Source organism: Anomaloglossus baeobatrachus, chromosome 7 (genome assembly GCF_048569485.1).
Source record: "Anomaloglossus baeobatrachus isolate aAnoBae1 chromosome 7, aAnoBae1.hap1, whole genome shotgun sequence".
NCBI classification, from domain to species: Eukaryota; Metazoa; Chordata; class Amphibia; order Anura; family Aromobatidae; genus Anomaloglossus; species Anomaloglossus baeobatrachus.
Window position 1 is genome coordinate 36,387,854 of NC_134359.1, and position 17,344 is coordinate 36,405,197.

The following is a 17,344-nucleotide window of genomic DNA, read 5'->3' on the forward strand; positions in this document are numbered from 1 at the left end:
TGCAGATCCAGCTAGGGGATCCATTTGCACCCAGTAATCCATTAATTGCAGCCAATCAGTGCTGTGTGCTGTGGCTGGCAGTGATTCCACAGCATTGTGGGGCTGTGCAGGGGCTGTCAGTCTGTCCTCGCACTGTGCTGCTGCCTCCATGGTCGGAGCTTGCAGGATCACTAGAGGGAGCCTGTGCCTCTTCCCTTGGACAATAAAGGGAGTTTCCATGTTGCATTCAGGCTGCTGCTGCCCTGAGCCTCTTGTGCTCTTCTCACTGGCAGCAAGCAGCACCAAGCGGGGAGTGGTGTGCAAATTGTGCAACATGCAGATGCCATCCGTGCCTCCAAACCCTAGTCTAGGCATCAAGCTGGGCTTTTTCTGGAGGTCACCCAGGGCCAGGAAGGTGCAGGAGCCACCTATGTGCTAGAAGGAGCCTTGGATCTATCCTTGCAGTGGATCTGTCCCCATCTGTGCTGCTTGGCTTGGGATTGCTGGACACTTTGGGGAGGTGGAGAGAAGGACAAGCAGCTGTGTGTTGGTGACTTGTTCATTCCTGTGGCCAGGAGAGAGGTGTGGAGGTGGCCTTCACCCAGGCTGCTCATCATGGGGAATGCAGGCAGCATGGATTCTAACCAGACTGATTTCAAGGCACATAATATGCCCCTTAAGCTTCCCATGCCTGAACCAGGTGAATTGGAGGAGAGGTTTGCCATCGTTTTGGTGAGTGGATTGGTCCTCCCATGTCTTGCCTATGTTGATGCTCGCTATGGTGTCCTCCGCAGAAAGTCTACACATTGCACCATCTTCTTACATTGAGATATTATTGCTGCTTTCTCTTCGCCTTGGAGAAAAAGCCCCATTGTCTTGATTGTGTTTGCAAGGGGGTGGTTCAGCTAAGCACGTTTCTCCTAGATCCTTGCAGCCTATTCAATTGAAGGGGTGACTCCTTCTTTGTAGTAGAAGACATGGGATGATGTCCCATGTGGAGATATCACACTGTAAAGAGGCTGCTCAATGGTGGAGGAGAGGGGGGTGTGGGGGTGTGTGGAGACCGATCTGCATTTCATTAACATCTACAGGGTGTCAGAAATGGAAAGTCACTGACTTCCAAAGACCATGTCCTACAAAAAGCCTAGGGAGATATTGGTATCCATGTTTTGGAGGATAACCATGGGGTATCCATGTTTCGGAAGTAATAGTATGACCGCAGTGTGAGTTAGTTTGCACCTATCAATGGCCAAAAGTTGCAAATACCCATGATTTTGGTGTATTCTGAGCCATTATCCAAAATTTAGTAGAAATTTCAGAGCCCTTGGTGACTTTCCCTTTGAGTTTTTGGGTAACGGTGGAGCAATGAATGACATAATTTGGTCTCCAGCCCTATAGCAGTGTGGACACATTGGGGCGTGGAGTCCTTTTGAACTCCTATGATATTTTTTTTTATTAACTTTGATCATGTTTTACGACCACAAGTGGACTTGGTATTTACTCTTGTTCCAGGATGACTGTGAAGTGATTGTAATTCTATACACAAGAGTTAGCGTTTCAATGATTGACAGGAGGGACAAAAACCCACTATAGGGGAATAATGGGGCCTTAGAGCAGGTTCACGCAAAAAATGGTGTCAAACTACAACTGCTAGAGTAAACTGGGATTACACTCAACACTTTCCGCTTTCCTGTGTGTAACCTGATTATGTTTAGATTACACTCAGTGTGTTAACATTATGAAGTGGCTCTTTACTAGGGTTACACCACAAGCCACATCATAGGTGCAAGGGGTCTGGGATCATGGAAAAATCAGCCTATATTACCATACAGCAGCATACACTACAGGTAATACTGTTGGTATATACTGATAGTCTGGTATCGAAACCAACCAGTGATGACCAATTGGAAGACCTCTAAACACTAAACATTGCCCTCCCTTATTATATACTTTTTAATTCATTCACTTATCGGTCCCTTCTTTGCTGTCACAGACCGCGGTTTAAGTCTACATACATTGCGACTTATTGATAACCATAATTTTTGGGGTTGCACAACCTATCTGAGCACTAGGGGACACAGAGAGAAAAGGGCCCCTGTGCAACAACAATAGAGGGGCCCTTTGCGGTCCAGTAGTACATCATAATGCACAATTACAGCTGCTTTGGAGGTAGAAATGGACCCCTGGCCTCTTGGGCCCATGCGGCTGCCCCAGTGATATGTCCGACCCTGTATCTGACACCCAAGACTCCTTTTGCGAAGTCTCCAAAATGATCATGTTCTATGTGCTCTCTCTGACATTTGTCAATAAAGTTTATTGAAGATAGGAAAATATTTTATTTAAGGTGAGATTCCCTATGACAATGTCAATAAAGTTTATTGAAGATAGGAAAATATTTTATTTAAGGTGAGATTCCCTTTCTTCAATAAACTTTATTGACATTGTCATAGGGAATCTCACCTTAAATAAAATATTTTCCTATGACAATGTCAATAAAGTTTATTGAAGAAAGGAAAATATTTTAAGGTGGGATTCCCTACAACAATATCAATAGTTTATTGAAGATACGAAAATATTATAGTTAAGGTGGGATTCCCTACGACAATGTCAATAAAGTTTATTGAAGAAAGGAAAATATATTTAAAGTGGAATTCCCTATGACAAAATCAATAAAGTTTATTGAAGAAAGGAAAATATTATAGTTAAAGTGGGATTACCTATGACAATGTCAATAAAGTTTATTGAAGAAGGGAAAATATATTTAAGGTGAGATTTCCTATGACAATATCAATAAAGTTTATTGAACAAATATTGGACTTTATTAACATTGTTGAAAGGAATCTCTTAAAGTTTTTTCATACCGTAAGTAGCTTTTTTTTAATTTTAATTTAAGGAGTCGTAAAACTATAATTGGTTCCCTACGACAATGTCAATAAAGTTTATTGAAGAAAGGAAAATATATTTAAGGTAGGATTTCCTATGACCATATCAATAAAGTTTATTGAACAAATATTGGACTTTATTAACATTGTTGAAAGGAATCTCTTAAAGTTTTTTCATACCGTAAGTAGCTTTTTTTATTTAATTTAAGGGGTCGACCAATTATAAGACTATAATTGGTTCCCTATGACAATGTCGATAAAGTTAATTGAAGACCGGGAACATTTTTATTTTTTTTAACGGAGGTGTTGGACTTAAAAAGTTTTTTTCTCTGACAATGTTGAATTTCTCTAAAGTCAACGGTCTCATAGGCTGAGGATGATGGTTTCAGGTCAGACTTGGACCTTGGATGTTTGAAACCGGCCTAATAATGTCCCTGACTGTTGTCGACCTCGTGGAAACACAACTATAATCTTGACTCTTCCTTCATCAAAATCGCTCAGGAATAATATTTTTCAAAAATGAATACGTCTTCAACAAACTTTATTGACATTGTCGATAAGCACCTTTTTTTTTTTTTTTTTTTTTAAAGTCCAGCGTGTCCTTTAATAAAGTATATTACTATCTTCAATACGCTTTATTGACCTTGTTAGGGAAAACCCAACAATGTGCGCCTTTAAAAAATACTTCTCTTTTTTTCAATAAACTTTATTGACATTATCTTTTGTAACCACTTAAATTTTAACACCTCCTTGCATAAAAAACAAAATCCTAAAAATTTGAAATGCGTGGAGTCATTTTTTTTTTTTTTTAGCTATTGGGTTTGATTAAATATTTTTGCACCCTTTACCAGCTACAGCCTCTGTGTTGCACTGTGTATTGGTTACTGCAGAATGAGTTAACTGAGAATCAGTCAGCGTTTATCTCTCATATCCCTGAGCTTCTTTCAGCTGATTTATCACCACAGTCCACATTCAACTTGAATACGCTGGGAAACAAAGATCCTGTAAAAAGCCAATTGGTGCAACATTTGTTTAATGAAACCCAATTACAAAAAATGATATTTAGCCCCAAATGCCTGATTTTAAGTGGAAAAAAAAAAATTGTGGTAACCCCCTTTAAGCCATCTTCAATAAACTTTATTGATAATGCCACAGAGGCAGTTCCTAAGCTAAATGATGCTAGAAAGTCATTAATTGCCACTAATGATGAGCGAGTTTCAAAATTTGCGATGCTCATAAGTACTGTCTAATACTCGCATATACATTCCGAATAGTGGGTGCCATGCAAGTCAATGGGGAATACTCGCAATGTAACGAGTAACCCGAATGTCGGACTGTTCGTGTGCGTAGCGAATAATGCGGAATTTGGGTTATTCATTAGATTGCGAGTATTCCCCATTGACTTGCATCGCACACGCTGTTCGGAACAGATACGCGAGTATTAGACAGTACTCCTTAGGAGTATCACGAATCCGAGTATTTCAAAACTCGCTCATCATTAGTTGCCACCTAGAATGTGTTCCCTTCAGGCGATATAGTAGACCCCCAATATGGCTGCCTTGCTTTCAGATAATGTAGCAGACCCCCCCCAATATGGCTGCGATCACTGCCCCATGATTACCAATGTTTTCTCCCATCTTTCAGTCCTGATGTATAGTCCTGATATTGCTGTATAAATAAGCATGTTTCAGTGATAAGTCTTAGGGGTACTTTGCACACTACGACATCGCAGGCCGATGCTAGCGATGCCGAGCGCGATAGTCCCCGCCCCTGTCGCAGCTGCGATCTCTTGTGATACCTGCCGTAGCGAACATTATCGCTACGGCAGCTTCACATGGACTCACCTGTCCTGCGACGTCGCTCTGGCTGGCGACCCACCACCTTCCTAAGGGGGGGGGTCGTGCAGCGTCACATCGACGTCACACGGCAGGCGGCCAATAGAAGCGGAGGGGCGGAGATGAGCGGGACGTAACATCCCGCCCACCTCCTTCCTTCCTCATTGCAGGCAGGACGCAGGTAGGTGATGTTCCTCGCTCCTGCGGCTTCATACACAGTGATATGTGCTGCCGCAGGAGCGAGGAACAACATCGTACCTGACGGTGCAGCGAAATTATGGAAATGACCGACACTGCACAGATCACCAATTTACGACACTTTTGCGATCGTTTATCGGTGCATCTAGGCTTTACACGTTGTGACGTCGTTACCGGCGCCGGATGTGCGTCACTTTCGATCTGACCCCGACGAGATCGCAGTAGCAATGTCGCAACGTGCAAAGTACCCCTTAAAGTCACATTAGTTCCAAAAAAAACATAAGAACTGAATAAAGTTTTTTATAACAACCCACAAAAACATGTAAAATTTTGTAAAGTAATGTTTTGGACTTTTTTGTTAATACAATATTTAAGGAATCGACTGATAGTTAGTTGCCCGGATTTCCTATTGCTATCAGAGGCCATATTGTCTCTACACACGGTGACATGTGGGTGACCGGTTTTGTCGAAGTTACAACTTTGTGTACCTTTCACTCGTAAATATGTAAATCCATTGTAAGTTATTCCGAGACGTTAACACCTTGTAAATGGATGACTGAAAAATGTTTCATTGTGAAGTAAACTCTTCCTTTGCTGGTGACTTATTAACCCGCCATCAACCAAGACGTCACAGCTCAGTACACTCTGAAGACCATTAGCAATTTCTGGGGTTTTTTTTGTTTTTTTTTTTAGTCTTTTTGAAGCAAGGTTAAGGTTGTAATTTTCCATTTGATGGGACTTGTAGTATTACAGGCAGCAGAGTATTTTCAAGAGGAACGCTCACTTTTTCTTTTACTTTTTGGAACTTTTAGGGTGTTTTTTTTTTTTTTTTTGTTTTTTTTTTGCATTTTCCAGACCATATATTTTGCTCACATTAGACAGTGGATGCCCAAATAGAAATCCTTATTGAATTATTAAATTAGCATCGTTCTCCAGTTTTCTTTATGCCTTTATTTCCAAAATATCATAAAGCAGTGATCCGTAACAATAGTAGTGTCTCCATTTTCACATGTGTGGATACTTTCTGGTATACATTTTCACAATGTAGGGAAAGGAAACTGGAGCAGGAACCTCTAAACTGGCTCTCAAACTAGGGACCCTGCGCTGTCCCTTATCCATGAGGTAGGCTTGATGGTAACCAGGTCTGGACCCCCACCATGAGCCTAACTCTTGTCTGAACCCTGAACTAACACCCCTTCTCCCTCACCCCAGGAAAGGGCCAGGACCGGAGAATCAAATCCCACAAATACCACAGACAGGAATAACCAAGACTCAATGAATTTTACCAGTGTCAGTGGTCAAAAAAAGCATGTGTGACCTTCCGTACCCTAGTGATCCATTCACTTTTTGCTTAGTCTCCCTTTGTATTAGTGAAATACAGAAAGCCTTGATGGTTATCTTTCTATCCCATTTTACCAGCTCACTTGAGAAAATGAAAGTTGACTGGTTCCTCTTAATCATTTGTATTACAGGGCTCGATCAATCCTTTGCTCATCAATATCAGTTTAGTGGAGGTCCGACCTCTCCACTACCTCGTCTTGTCACCCTCCACCGATCAGGTGTTTGCAACTCCCACTGCAGCCCAGTGTACACAGTTTTAGAATCGTAATGGCAACGCTCTAAAAGCTGTGTAATGACCATTTTTGTTTTTTAGGGGGCAGTCATGAAGGCTCAGCTCTCATTAAATCAAATATGATCTGACCTGCAGTACCCAAGAATGACCACTGTACAGTGTAGAGAGCAGAGCCGCACATAGTCTGTGTCACGCTCACAGCCGGTGTAGAGGCAGTGAGCGGGATTAGTAGACCCACTGGACTACAGGGGGAACTGGGCCTACCCTTTAGTGGGAGGGGCTTAACTAGGCACCCACTGCGAGGCGGACGCCAGGTATCACTCACAGGGCAGCGACCGGGACTGTTTCAGCTGACCCTCAGGGCAGGTGGCAGACACAGGAATAGATGGGTACAGGCGGGGTGACTGAGGCAGGCTGGACAGGCAGGTACGGACAGGAATGGTGGGCATGGTAGGGATACACAGGTATGGGAAGGCAGGTACTGGACATAGTGGTAACGGGACAGAAGGTCAGGAACTGACAGGTAGCTAGATAGCAGACTGTGTGACTAACTGAAGGTGTTGCGCAGGCACCTCCCCTAATGGGAGGGTGCCTTAACTACACAGTGCCTCTCAGTCATAGGCCTCTTAAAGGGCCGGTGTGCGCAAGCTCATCTTAGGTGCACTCCCAGGGACCCTGTGCGGCATGTACAGGGCTCGGGAGGCGAAGGAGGCAGCAGCACACATAGACAGCTGGGGGAGTGCGGGGGAGGACGCGACCCGGCCGGAGTGGTGAGTAAGTCAATGTCTCTGTAGAGATGCCGGCGCCTCAGTCTGCCAGTGTGCCGGGTGTCAGGCCCCCAGTGATCTAATTAATGATAATATTGTGATATATAATAAATCTAAGTTCTGGACAACCCCTTAAGGAGCACCATTGTGCTCCTTTTAACATTTAGAACCTATTCATGTGCTTAGGTAGTTAGGTCCAACATTGATGCCCACCTAAAGTCTATTGATCAGCTGGCGATTGGCTTCATATCTGCCATCTGTCATCTAAACATGTTGACTGAACAGCACAGAACAATTGGTAATAAATTGTTCTGGGTACATAAGCTGTCATTGTTCTCAGCAGCACATGTCATGTTTACACAGGAGAATGATCATTTTTAGGCATGCTTAAAAATAATTTCACTTGTCGAGCAAGCGTTTTGCTTTGAGTTATTGGAAGCCCGTGTACACTGGCCGATTATCGGCAGATCAGCGTTAGGAGTCGACCAGAGTACATGCATGATGTCCATGAGCCACTCCTATGTTTAATCCTTTTTTTATGGATGGACCGTGTACATATTACAGTCTTTTCATCAGTGAAAATCACACGAATGAAACACTGATGGTAAAAACTGACCCACGGAGCAAAAACTGATGAAACACGGATCCAAAACACCGAGGAGCGACTGTCAAATGTTATCATGTACGTGAAAAATCACCACTGAATGAGGCCTTCATGGCAGCCATGAAAGGTAACATCCCTCCCCCCTCAAAAAAAAACCCACCCCAAACAAATCAGCTGGACATTGACTTTTTGCAGTTGCTGGGGCCCTAAGTTCAACGACGCGATACAACTGGTTGAGCAACTGGTGTCACTTGAGGACAGGAGTGTTGGGACGGCACAAAGGCTGGTGGTCAATATCTCTAAGGGGTCTAACACAGTAGATAGACGTCCGATGGTTCAGCCGGCAGCTGTATCTCCCGATTCTGGAACGAACAGGAGCGCTGCTCCGGTGTTCTCTTCGAGGAGCTGCTGACACACTTATCTCATTCAGAACAAAAGGGTTGAAAGTCCAAAATTGGACATGCCAGATCCTTATCTTCCCCGACATCATCTGTCGGGGGAGAGTCAGGAGGCCCCGCGTACACATCGGAGTGTCAGCCGAGTCCACAGTGTTATTCTACCGTACTGTATTTAGTCCTTCAGGCTCTTTTTACAGGTCAAGTTGTCATCAGTTTGTAACAGATGCAGTATTAAAACAAAAATAAATAATAATAATAATAATAATAAAAAAAAGTAAGAAAATGGATCCATTACAAACCAAGCAAAAATATATGCAATATGCAAACCAAAATTTAGGAAGTAAAAACAGCCTCTGCTGACCTCCGGTGCTGGCATCTTTCTTTTGATGTGTGCAACAGGTCTTCCTGCCTCTACTCACCGCCGATGCTGACATGTTCCTTTCGATGTGGGCGCTGAAACTCCCAGACCTCTACTCGCCTCTGATGCTGACACATTTCCTTTGATAAGGGTGCCTGGTCTCCTGGGCCTCTACTCACCTCTGCTGCTGGCACCTTACCTTCGATGTGTGCACCAGATATCCTGAGCCTCTGCTCACCTCTGCTGCTGCCACCTTTCCTTCGATGTAGGCGCCAAATGTCTTGGGCCTCTGCTCACCACCGCTGCTGTCACCATTTCTTTTGATATGCGCGCTTGATCTCCCGAGCCTCTACTCTCCTATGATGCTGACACATTTCCTTTCATATGGGCACCTGGTCTCCTGGGCCTCTACTCACCTCATCTGCTGGCATCTTTCCATCGATGTGGGCGCCATTTCTCCTGGGCCTCTGCTCACCTCTAATACTGGCACCTTTCCTTGGATGTGTGCACTGGATCTCCCGGGCCTCTACTCTCCTCCACTGCTGGCACCTTTCCTTCAATGTGGGTGCCAGGTCTCCCGGGCTTCTACTCACCGATGCTGCATTCACCTTTCCTTCAATGTGGGTGCCAGGTCTCCCGGGCTTCTACTCACCGACGCTGGATTCACCTTTCCTTCAATGTGGGTGCCAGGTCTCCCAGGCCTCTACTCACCTCCGGAGCTGGCACCTTTCCTTCAATGTGGGTGCCAGGTCTCCCAGGCCTCTACTCACCTCCGGTGCTGGCACCTTTCCTTAAATGTGGGTGCCAGGTCTCCCAGGCCTCTAGTCATTTCCGGTGCTGGCACCTTTCCTTAAATGTGGGTGCCAGGTCTCCCAGGCCTCTATTCACCTCCAGTGCTGGCACCTTTCCTTTGATGTAGGTGCCTGGTCTCCTGGACCTCTACTCCCCTAAGGTGCTGGCCAGTCAGCGGCTGCTAATTTGCTTCTTTGCTCTCACTTCTTCCAGAAGAAACTGACATCTGAAAGAATTGAGGCTGCTGCTATCTGACTACCTCCAAATGTCATGTTATGTCCAAAGCATGTGAGAGTGAAGCTCTGGTGATTGCTGCAGGTCTCATGTGGCATAACAATGTCACACTAGCCCCGGGAGACCTGGCACCCACACCGCAAAAAAATGTGCCAGCTCCGGAGGCGAGTAGATTCTTTTTATTTTACACCTGATAATCTAGTAATTGAAAAAGGTTTGTCCGAGCAGTGGACAACCCCTTTAACATATGACATGATGGCCGACCATCCATTTTCAATACATTTCAACATAAACAAGTGATTCCGTTTTCTTTTTTCTTTTTTTTTTTTTGTGGAAAAAAATTTGTGCAGGCTACATTTTTTTGATCCAGCTAAAAAACTGGAAAGGGGGTAAACGGGAAATATTTTATGCCAGTTCCTTTACCATTCAGATGAATATTTTATGTACTGTATTTTTATGATCACAGAAGGGATGGAAATAACGACTGGACAGAACAGAGCGATAGATTCAACTGGATTTAGCGGAAAAAAAAGCGGTACCGGTGACTGAGTGGGTGACACCAGCAAAATCTGGACACTGAAACCCATGATCTAATTGGTGGCTATGGGCGTCTGCTCCCCTTTATTGTCTGCACCAGGCTTTGTCTGTGTCAGGTAGTCCTGTGCCCTGAGCTCCGCACTCTGCTGACAAGTCACTTGTAAGCTAATTTGGATGATTGTTTTTAGACCTACTCACAGCTATTCTTCCATGTGCTAATCCCCTCTTTTCACGGTGGAATGCGAGATGGGGGAGATTTCATGGCAGTTGTGTACAGTATCTCGCTACCTTTTTAGTTTGTCCATTGGACACATTTTTTTAATATGAAAGAAATCAGATTTTGCAATTTTTTTTTTTTCCCCTATAAAATCCATAATAAAATAAACCCATAAAGGATAGGAAGTGAAAAGATTTAGCAGGACTGATAACAGCAGCCTATATTCTCTGCAGAGTCTATTGTCTAAAGGCCACTTCACACATAACGAGTTCATGAACGAGATCGTTGCAACGTCACGGTTTCTGTGACGCAACAACGACTTTACTAGCGATCTCCTCATGTTTGACACGTACCAACGATCCGCCCCCTGCTGTGAAATCGTTGGTCGATGCTGAACAGCCTGGGCCATTTTTGGCTCGTTGAAGTCCTGCTGGGCAGGATGGATCTGTATGTTTGACACCTACCTACGATTTCGTTAACGACCTAGATTAGAACTTTAGTGTGGCACGTAGGCATGTAGTTGCGTCCCCGTTTCCGCGCCCCCTCTGCACCGATTGGTTGGCGCTGATAAACACTCGGGAACGAAGGAGGGATGAATCTGGGTGCAGATGCAGCTTCGATCCGAAAAGCAAGCAAGCAACCGGGTACAAAGTACAAATGAATCGGGGTGGAGTCGCGGGTTCTAGTCTCAAAGCAAAGTTCTAAAGAAGTGACGCGATACAAAAGTTACCTTTTAGGCCCGCCCACCCGCCCAATCAGAACGCAGCATTGGCCACCAATCGGAGCGGAGAGGTCTGGAAAAGGCGACGCAAATGCACGCCTACGTGGCTCACTGCGTTTCACTACGCCCCTAATCGAGATCGGAATCGTTACCACAGCTGTTGTGTGACTGGGTCCCGACGATTTACAAGATCGTCGTACGGGTCGCATGCTCGTTCCTAAAGTCGGTGTGTGTGACACCTCACATACGATTTCACCAACGACTCAGCAATGATCCGGGAACTGTGACGTAGTAGCGATCTCGTTCACGATCTCGTTATGTGTGACTGCACCTTTAGCCGTCTTTCTGCTCTTTCTACTCACAAAAATGCAGTTTGTTGGGTAAAATGGTGATTTCTTTCCATTATGCCATTGCAAAAAAAAAATAAATAAAAGTCCAACTTTTGGAGTGTGGGATCAGATCCATCTAGTAGCCAGAGAAGATAGCAACTGCAAATAGAACTGTGTAATACTTGTTTTGCCCATTGGTGGCGCTAAAGAGGAACTGAACACCTGCGGATTTGCTGCCAATCGCCGGGGATCTCAGCAACTCTGCACCCTGTAATCAGCAAATCCTTGGAGGATCATTGGAAGCAACTGTCCATAGCAGACAACCTCTCTACCTATAATAATGCAAAAATGCAGACAGCCTTGGTATAACCACTAACATGGAAGCATTAGTGGAAAGATAAAGATCAGTATCATATCTCAGAAAATCACAAAAGTAAAAAACTTAAAGGGGTTCTCAGTAAATAGCAAAAAAAAAAGCCATTATATTGTACATACGGTAGATTTCTAAATTTGAATGTTACACTGACAATAGCCTGCTCTAGATTCCTAATATGACAGGTGTCTGTGAGCAAGTGCAGTTGGAAGCTCTCCCCCCCCCCCCCTTCCTCCTCATGTGCAGGAAATTGTGCCCCCAGGGGGTATTCTAATTTAATACTGGAGATATCAAGAATGTTCAGGTAAGAAGAGGCTGCTCACGCTGTTGTCCTCCGTCTGTCTGATCTAATATTGGAGATGCCAGGGTGCTGCGGTAAAAAGGGGCAGCTCACCCAGTTGTCCACCATGTATATCTGATCTAATACTGGAGATTCCAGGAGTGCTGAGGTAAGAAGAGGCTGTTCACACTGCTATCAACCCTGTCTATCTGATCTAATACTGGAGATACCAAGTGTGGGGATGTAAGAGGCTGCTTGGACTGCTGTCTACGGTCTGTCTGATTTTAATATTGGAGATTCCAGGGGGGTGAGGTAAGAAGAGTCTGCTCACACTCCTTTCCACCTTATCTGATCTAATACTGGAGATACCAGGTATACTGAGGTAAGAAGAGCTTGCTCACACTGCTATGTATTCTGTTTATCTGATCTAATACTGGAGATACCAAGGTTGGTGAGGTAAGAGGCTGCTTACACTGCTGTCCTCCCTGTCAATCTGAATGCTGAGGCGCTACTGTTATAGTCTTACAGCATATTTAATAATAATCCTTATATTTATATAGCGCCAACATTTTCTGCAGCACTTTACATTCATCAGCAACACAGTCCCCATTGGGGCTCACAAATCTATATTCCCTATCAGTATGTGTTTGGATGTATGTGGCATAGGTTATGTCCTAGCAGAGGAGCTTCATACTATAGATGAAGGTAGGGGATGGCGCTTTCCATTGCACATGCTCACAGATTCCTATCCGGTTAATATTGTAGGACAGGTTTCGATCATTAGTGTAACAAGAACGCTTCTATTTTATTTTAATGGAATAATGTGATTATCTCCTTAGACAAAATAAGTGTATTTTGCTAATTAATACTTAGAAATATTTTTAGAATAAGATTTTATTTATTTATTTGTATTCTTTTCCTGGAGAATCCCTTCCAGTGAGCGCCAACAAGTTGACAGCCCCTGAGGAGTTATGCTTTTAGTTCTGCCCCTGAGGAGTTATCCTTATAGTTCCGCCCCTGAGGAGTTGCTATCCTTATAGTTCCACCCCTGAGGAGTTGCTATCCTTATAGTTCCACCCCTGAGGAGTTGCTATCCTTATAGTTCCGCCCCTGAGGAGTTGCTATCCTTATAGTTCCACCCCTGAGGAGTTGCTATCCTTATAGTTCCGCCCCTGAGGAGTTGCTATCCTTATAGTTCCACCCCTGAGGAGTTGCTATCCTTATAGTTCCACCCCTGAGGAGTTATCCTTATAGTTCCGCCCCTGAGGAGTTGTTATGCCTATAGTTCCGCCCCTGAGTAATTCTTTCTCAATTGATTGGTTGAAAGGGATCACATGTCTAACTCCAGTAAAGGAGGCATTAATCTGATTAATGAATCACTCTCAACTATCTTACATGTTTTTGGGAGAGGGTATGTATTAGCAACCCAGTTTTTTTTGTTATTAGGGATTCTAAAAGATGCCCAAATTTAAAGAGACCCTTTTGGTGACATTATCCCTTTAAACTCCTGGTAAGTGTTGCTGTGTCTTTGCTGGACCTCGCACTGTCACACCGAGGCTGTTGCTCACTCTCAAATTTTGCTGGGAAAAGCAGAGTAGAAAAGTCACAAGCTTCATCTTAAAACGCTCAAATGAAAGGGATTATTGTGCGTCTTTTCGCCGAGCACCCACTTTGCTGGAAATAATGTGTCTGTCGTACATTCTTTTGGGCAGTGGTCACTGCAGGGTCACAGCCGGGCGCACATTGTGCCTTTTACCTGGTGTCTACACCATCATCAGTATCAAGAGGCTGAAGGACTCACATGTCACTATTATTAAATACAAGGGGGTAAGAAAAGAACAAAATTCAGCCTTCGCCTGCAGCATTAGAGTATTGGCCATAGAGGCTCTGGCTGATATTTTCTTTGATGTCGGCAGTATTTAGCTTTCTTACTGAGAGAGATCTAGTGGTTCCAAGGATGCTCCGGCAATCTGCATGGAAACACACAGGCGTGCTGATACATGGGAGATGAAGTAGTATGGCTGCATTAAAGGGAATGTGTATATACAGGTGTTGTCATTTGTTAATGTAACGGAGGAGGAGAAGGTGAGCTGTGATGCCACCTAATTGAGAATGTTGGATTTTGTGTTATCTTTTCATGTAATTAATCATAGTGTCACATGTAGGTTTTTACAAACATGGCTGGCAGTCATGCCGGCGTCGGGATCTGTTCAGTCTACAGATTCTGCCACTCCCTCTGATAACTTCTCTGATGTCTGTGACCAGTGCAGGCAGACTTGGGCGTCGACCAACAGATTGGTACTTCATTGGCAGGTTAGCAAGAGTTAGTCTCCTTTGATCACATGTTGTGGAGGAGTCAATCACATCTGCTCTCCTCCTATATATGCTGGCTAGATCCTTCCTTCTATGTCACCTATAGTTTATCTAAGCTGGTCTGGTGAGGTGTTGTGTGATCTAGACTATCTGACGTTTGTAGTACTTGTTACTTTGTGAATTTGTGGAGTTAACCCTAGTTGTCGTTTTGTTCCTGCCTTCCTGCTCTTGTTTTTCTCCTGAGTTCCTAATTGTTTGTTCCTGTGAATTTACAGTGTATCCGCAGTTTGGTTTTCCCCTGTCTGTATTTATCTATCCATCTCACTCATGCCCGTTCCTTCTTTGGTGGGAGGGGAAAAATCGGATAAGTTTAGGTCAGGAGCAAAGACAGGCACACGACTCGGGTATCTCCACCATTAGGGGTAACCCTGAGATTAGGGTTAGCCTAGAGACCCCTACATGGAAGGAGCCCCTGTACTCCGCTATACTATAGTCACATTGTGACACATAGGCTTTCATTGTAATCATATCTGTGATGAGAATGCTGAAAGCTCATCTGTATAGATCAAGAAGTATCTATTAAGCCTAGTGGCCAGTGGGAAAAATGCAAGCATTAGGTAATTCAATGATGACTCATTGTGGAGCTAAATCCCCATGTCCTACGTACGTACCCCTCTGCTGCCTCAATAGTTTCTTTGTATGCATATGTGTTCCTATCATTTGCTTTGTGATTTCGGGAATTGTATTCACTGGGGAAAATGAACTAATCCTGATTACAGCCCCTGAAAATGCACCAAATGTATTACAATGACTTTGCTGGTTGATAAATAAGGTACACCTATAGACATTTTTGTAGTTTAATTTGCACCAAAATGTTGGCATATGTTGAACCATAAGAAGACGCAGCCCTTTTACATCAATCCACACCTTCTTGTTACATAGGATGCTAAAGTGTCTAAGGCTAGTTTCACACTTGCGTTGGACGGGATCCGTAGCATTGCGTTGTGTGACGCATGCAACGGATGCGTTGCATATAGTGGCACAACGCAATGCTACGGATCGTACAAAATAACGCAATCCGTTATAGGTTTTTTTCCTTGCCTTTACACATCTGAGCATGCGCAGTTGTGTAAAGACGGATGCGTTAACGGAATCCATCAAATGACGCATTCTAACGGAATCCGCCACCATAGGCGTCCATTATAAAAACAACGGACGCCAAACGGATTCCTGCAGGTTGCGTTTTTTTGACACTCCGCCAAGCGCAGAAAAACGTGCACATGCTGCGTTCCATCCGCCCGGCGCAGCGTCAAAATGACGCTTCGTCGTCCAGCGGATGCAACGCAGACACTTGCGTTACAGTGCGTCGTCCATACAAGTCTATGGAGAATAGCACAGTGCGTTAACAGACTGCGCTATTCTCCATAGTGACGGAATGCGCTGAACGCAAGTGTGAAACTAGCCTAAAATACATCCTAAAAGTGGTTCAAGGCATGTATGCAAGTTTTTCCATGAATATTAAGCCATAATTCTGGTGAATGTATCTTAGTAAATCTCCACTGTTATTGGATTTAAATGGGAGATTCCCCGACGCATTGATTGACAGCCTGCTCTACACACACACACACACACACACACACACACACACATGTATACACACACACACATATATGCACACACACAGGCTGGCTGTCAAAGTGTCAGGGAATGATTACTGTGTAGTGAGTGGTGACTGTACCAACATGGCCTGACAACTGGAAGCAGGCGGCTGCAGGGAGAATAAAACACTTTCTTTCTGTAGCCACTGCTCCAGTAAATTTGCTAGAAGTGATTTAAATGCTATTAGGACCTGTGCGCACGCTGCGGATTTACCGCGGATTTTGCCGCAGATTTGCTGCAGAAAATGTATCTAACATTGTTGCAGTCAATTCCCCAGCAAAACCTAAGGGTTTTAAAAAAAAATGCTGTGCGCACACTGCGTTTTTTTTATATAACCGCAGATTTACCGCTGCGGAATTAATGAGCGTGTCACTTCTTTTCCGCAGGTACCTGCGTTTTTTGCCATAGATAATGGGAAAAATCCACGGGGACCAACTTGCGGAAAATCTGCGGTAAATTGGCGGCAAAACCGCGGCAAATCGAGGCAAAAACGCGGGTGCGCTTTTACCGCGGGTGCGGGACTCTTTCAGAGGGTCCGTTTTTTTCTTAAGAAAAAGGCACTTTCTAGTGCGCACATGGCCTTTGGCGGAATTTCCCGCGCATTACCTGTGGATTTGCTGCATGTTTCGCTGCAGAAAATGTTCATATCATCTCTGCAGTGATTCACCAGCAAATCCTATGGGAAAAAAAAATGCTGTGCACACTATGCGGATTTTGACAGCTGCATGTTTTGCTGCGGGATTCCTGCAGCAAAAACAATTGCATGTCACTTCTTTTCCGCACGTCGCTGCACGATTTCACTCCATTGACTGTAATGTAATCGTGAAATCCCGCAGGGAATAACGCAGGCAGCAAATTCTGTGCGGTTCACTGTGTTTTCTTGCGTTATTCCCTGCGGTATTTTGCGTTTTTCGGGACATAATGTTCATCGCTGCCTGCGATTTGCAGGGAAGTGATGTCATTATAACAGGAAGAGGAAGCGGAGTAGAGAGTAAACACACACACAGATCACACTCACACAGACCTATAGAATACACATACAAATCAAACGTACATATTACAAATAAAAAAAAAAACAAAAAAAAAAAACGTGAACTCCGCTGTATTTTTACCGTCCAGCCGAGGTAAACACGGTGGCCCGGTATTCTCAGGCTGGGGAGGACGAGGGGCAGGGTTAATGCCCCCCCCTCCCACAGCCGAGAATATCAGTCCGCAGCTGCTCCGGGACTGTCGCATGCATTATGCGACAGTCCCGGAGTGTTCCCGGCTCTTCCAGATTGCCGTGATGCGGTGGC

The 17,344-nt window shown here is 44.4% G+C and overlaps 1 protein-coding gene across 8 annotated transcripts in view; it reads left to right on the forward strand.

Moving 5' to 3' along the window:
• The first annotated feature begins 207 nt into the window (after nt 1-207).
• The window catches only part of FMNL2 (formin like 2), a 300,140-nt gene continuing 283,003 nt past the window's right edge, over nt 208-17,344 (forward strand). For 6 of the 8 annotated variants that reach the window (XM_075317213.1, XM_075317218.1, XM_075317216.1 and 3 more), the window contains exon 1: nt 209-711. In XM_075317213.1, the coding sequence (XP_075173328.1) occupies nt 595-711 (117 nt within the window). In that variant the 5' untranslated portion in view covers nt 209-594. Of the gene's footprint in view, nt 712-17,344 lie in introns of all 8 variants that reach the window. The other 2 variants (XM_075317219.1, XM_075317215.1) reach the window with 1 other exon arrangement.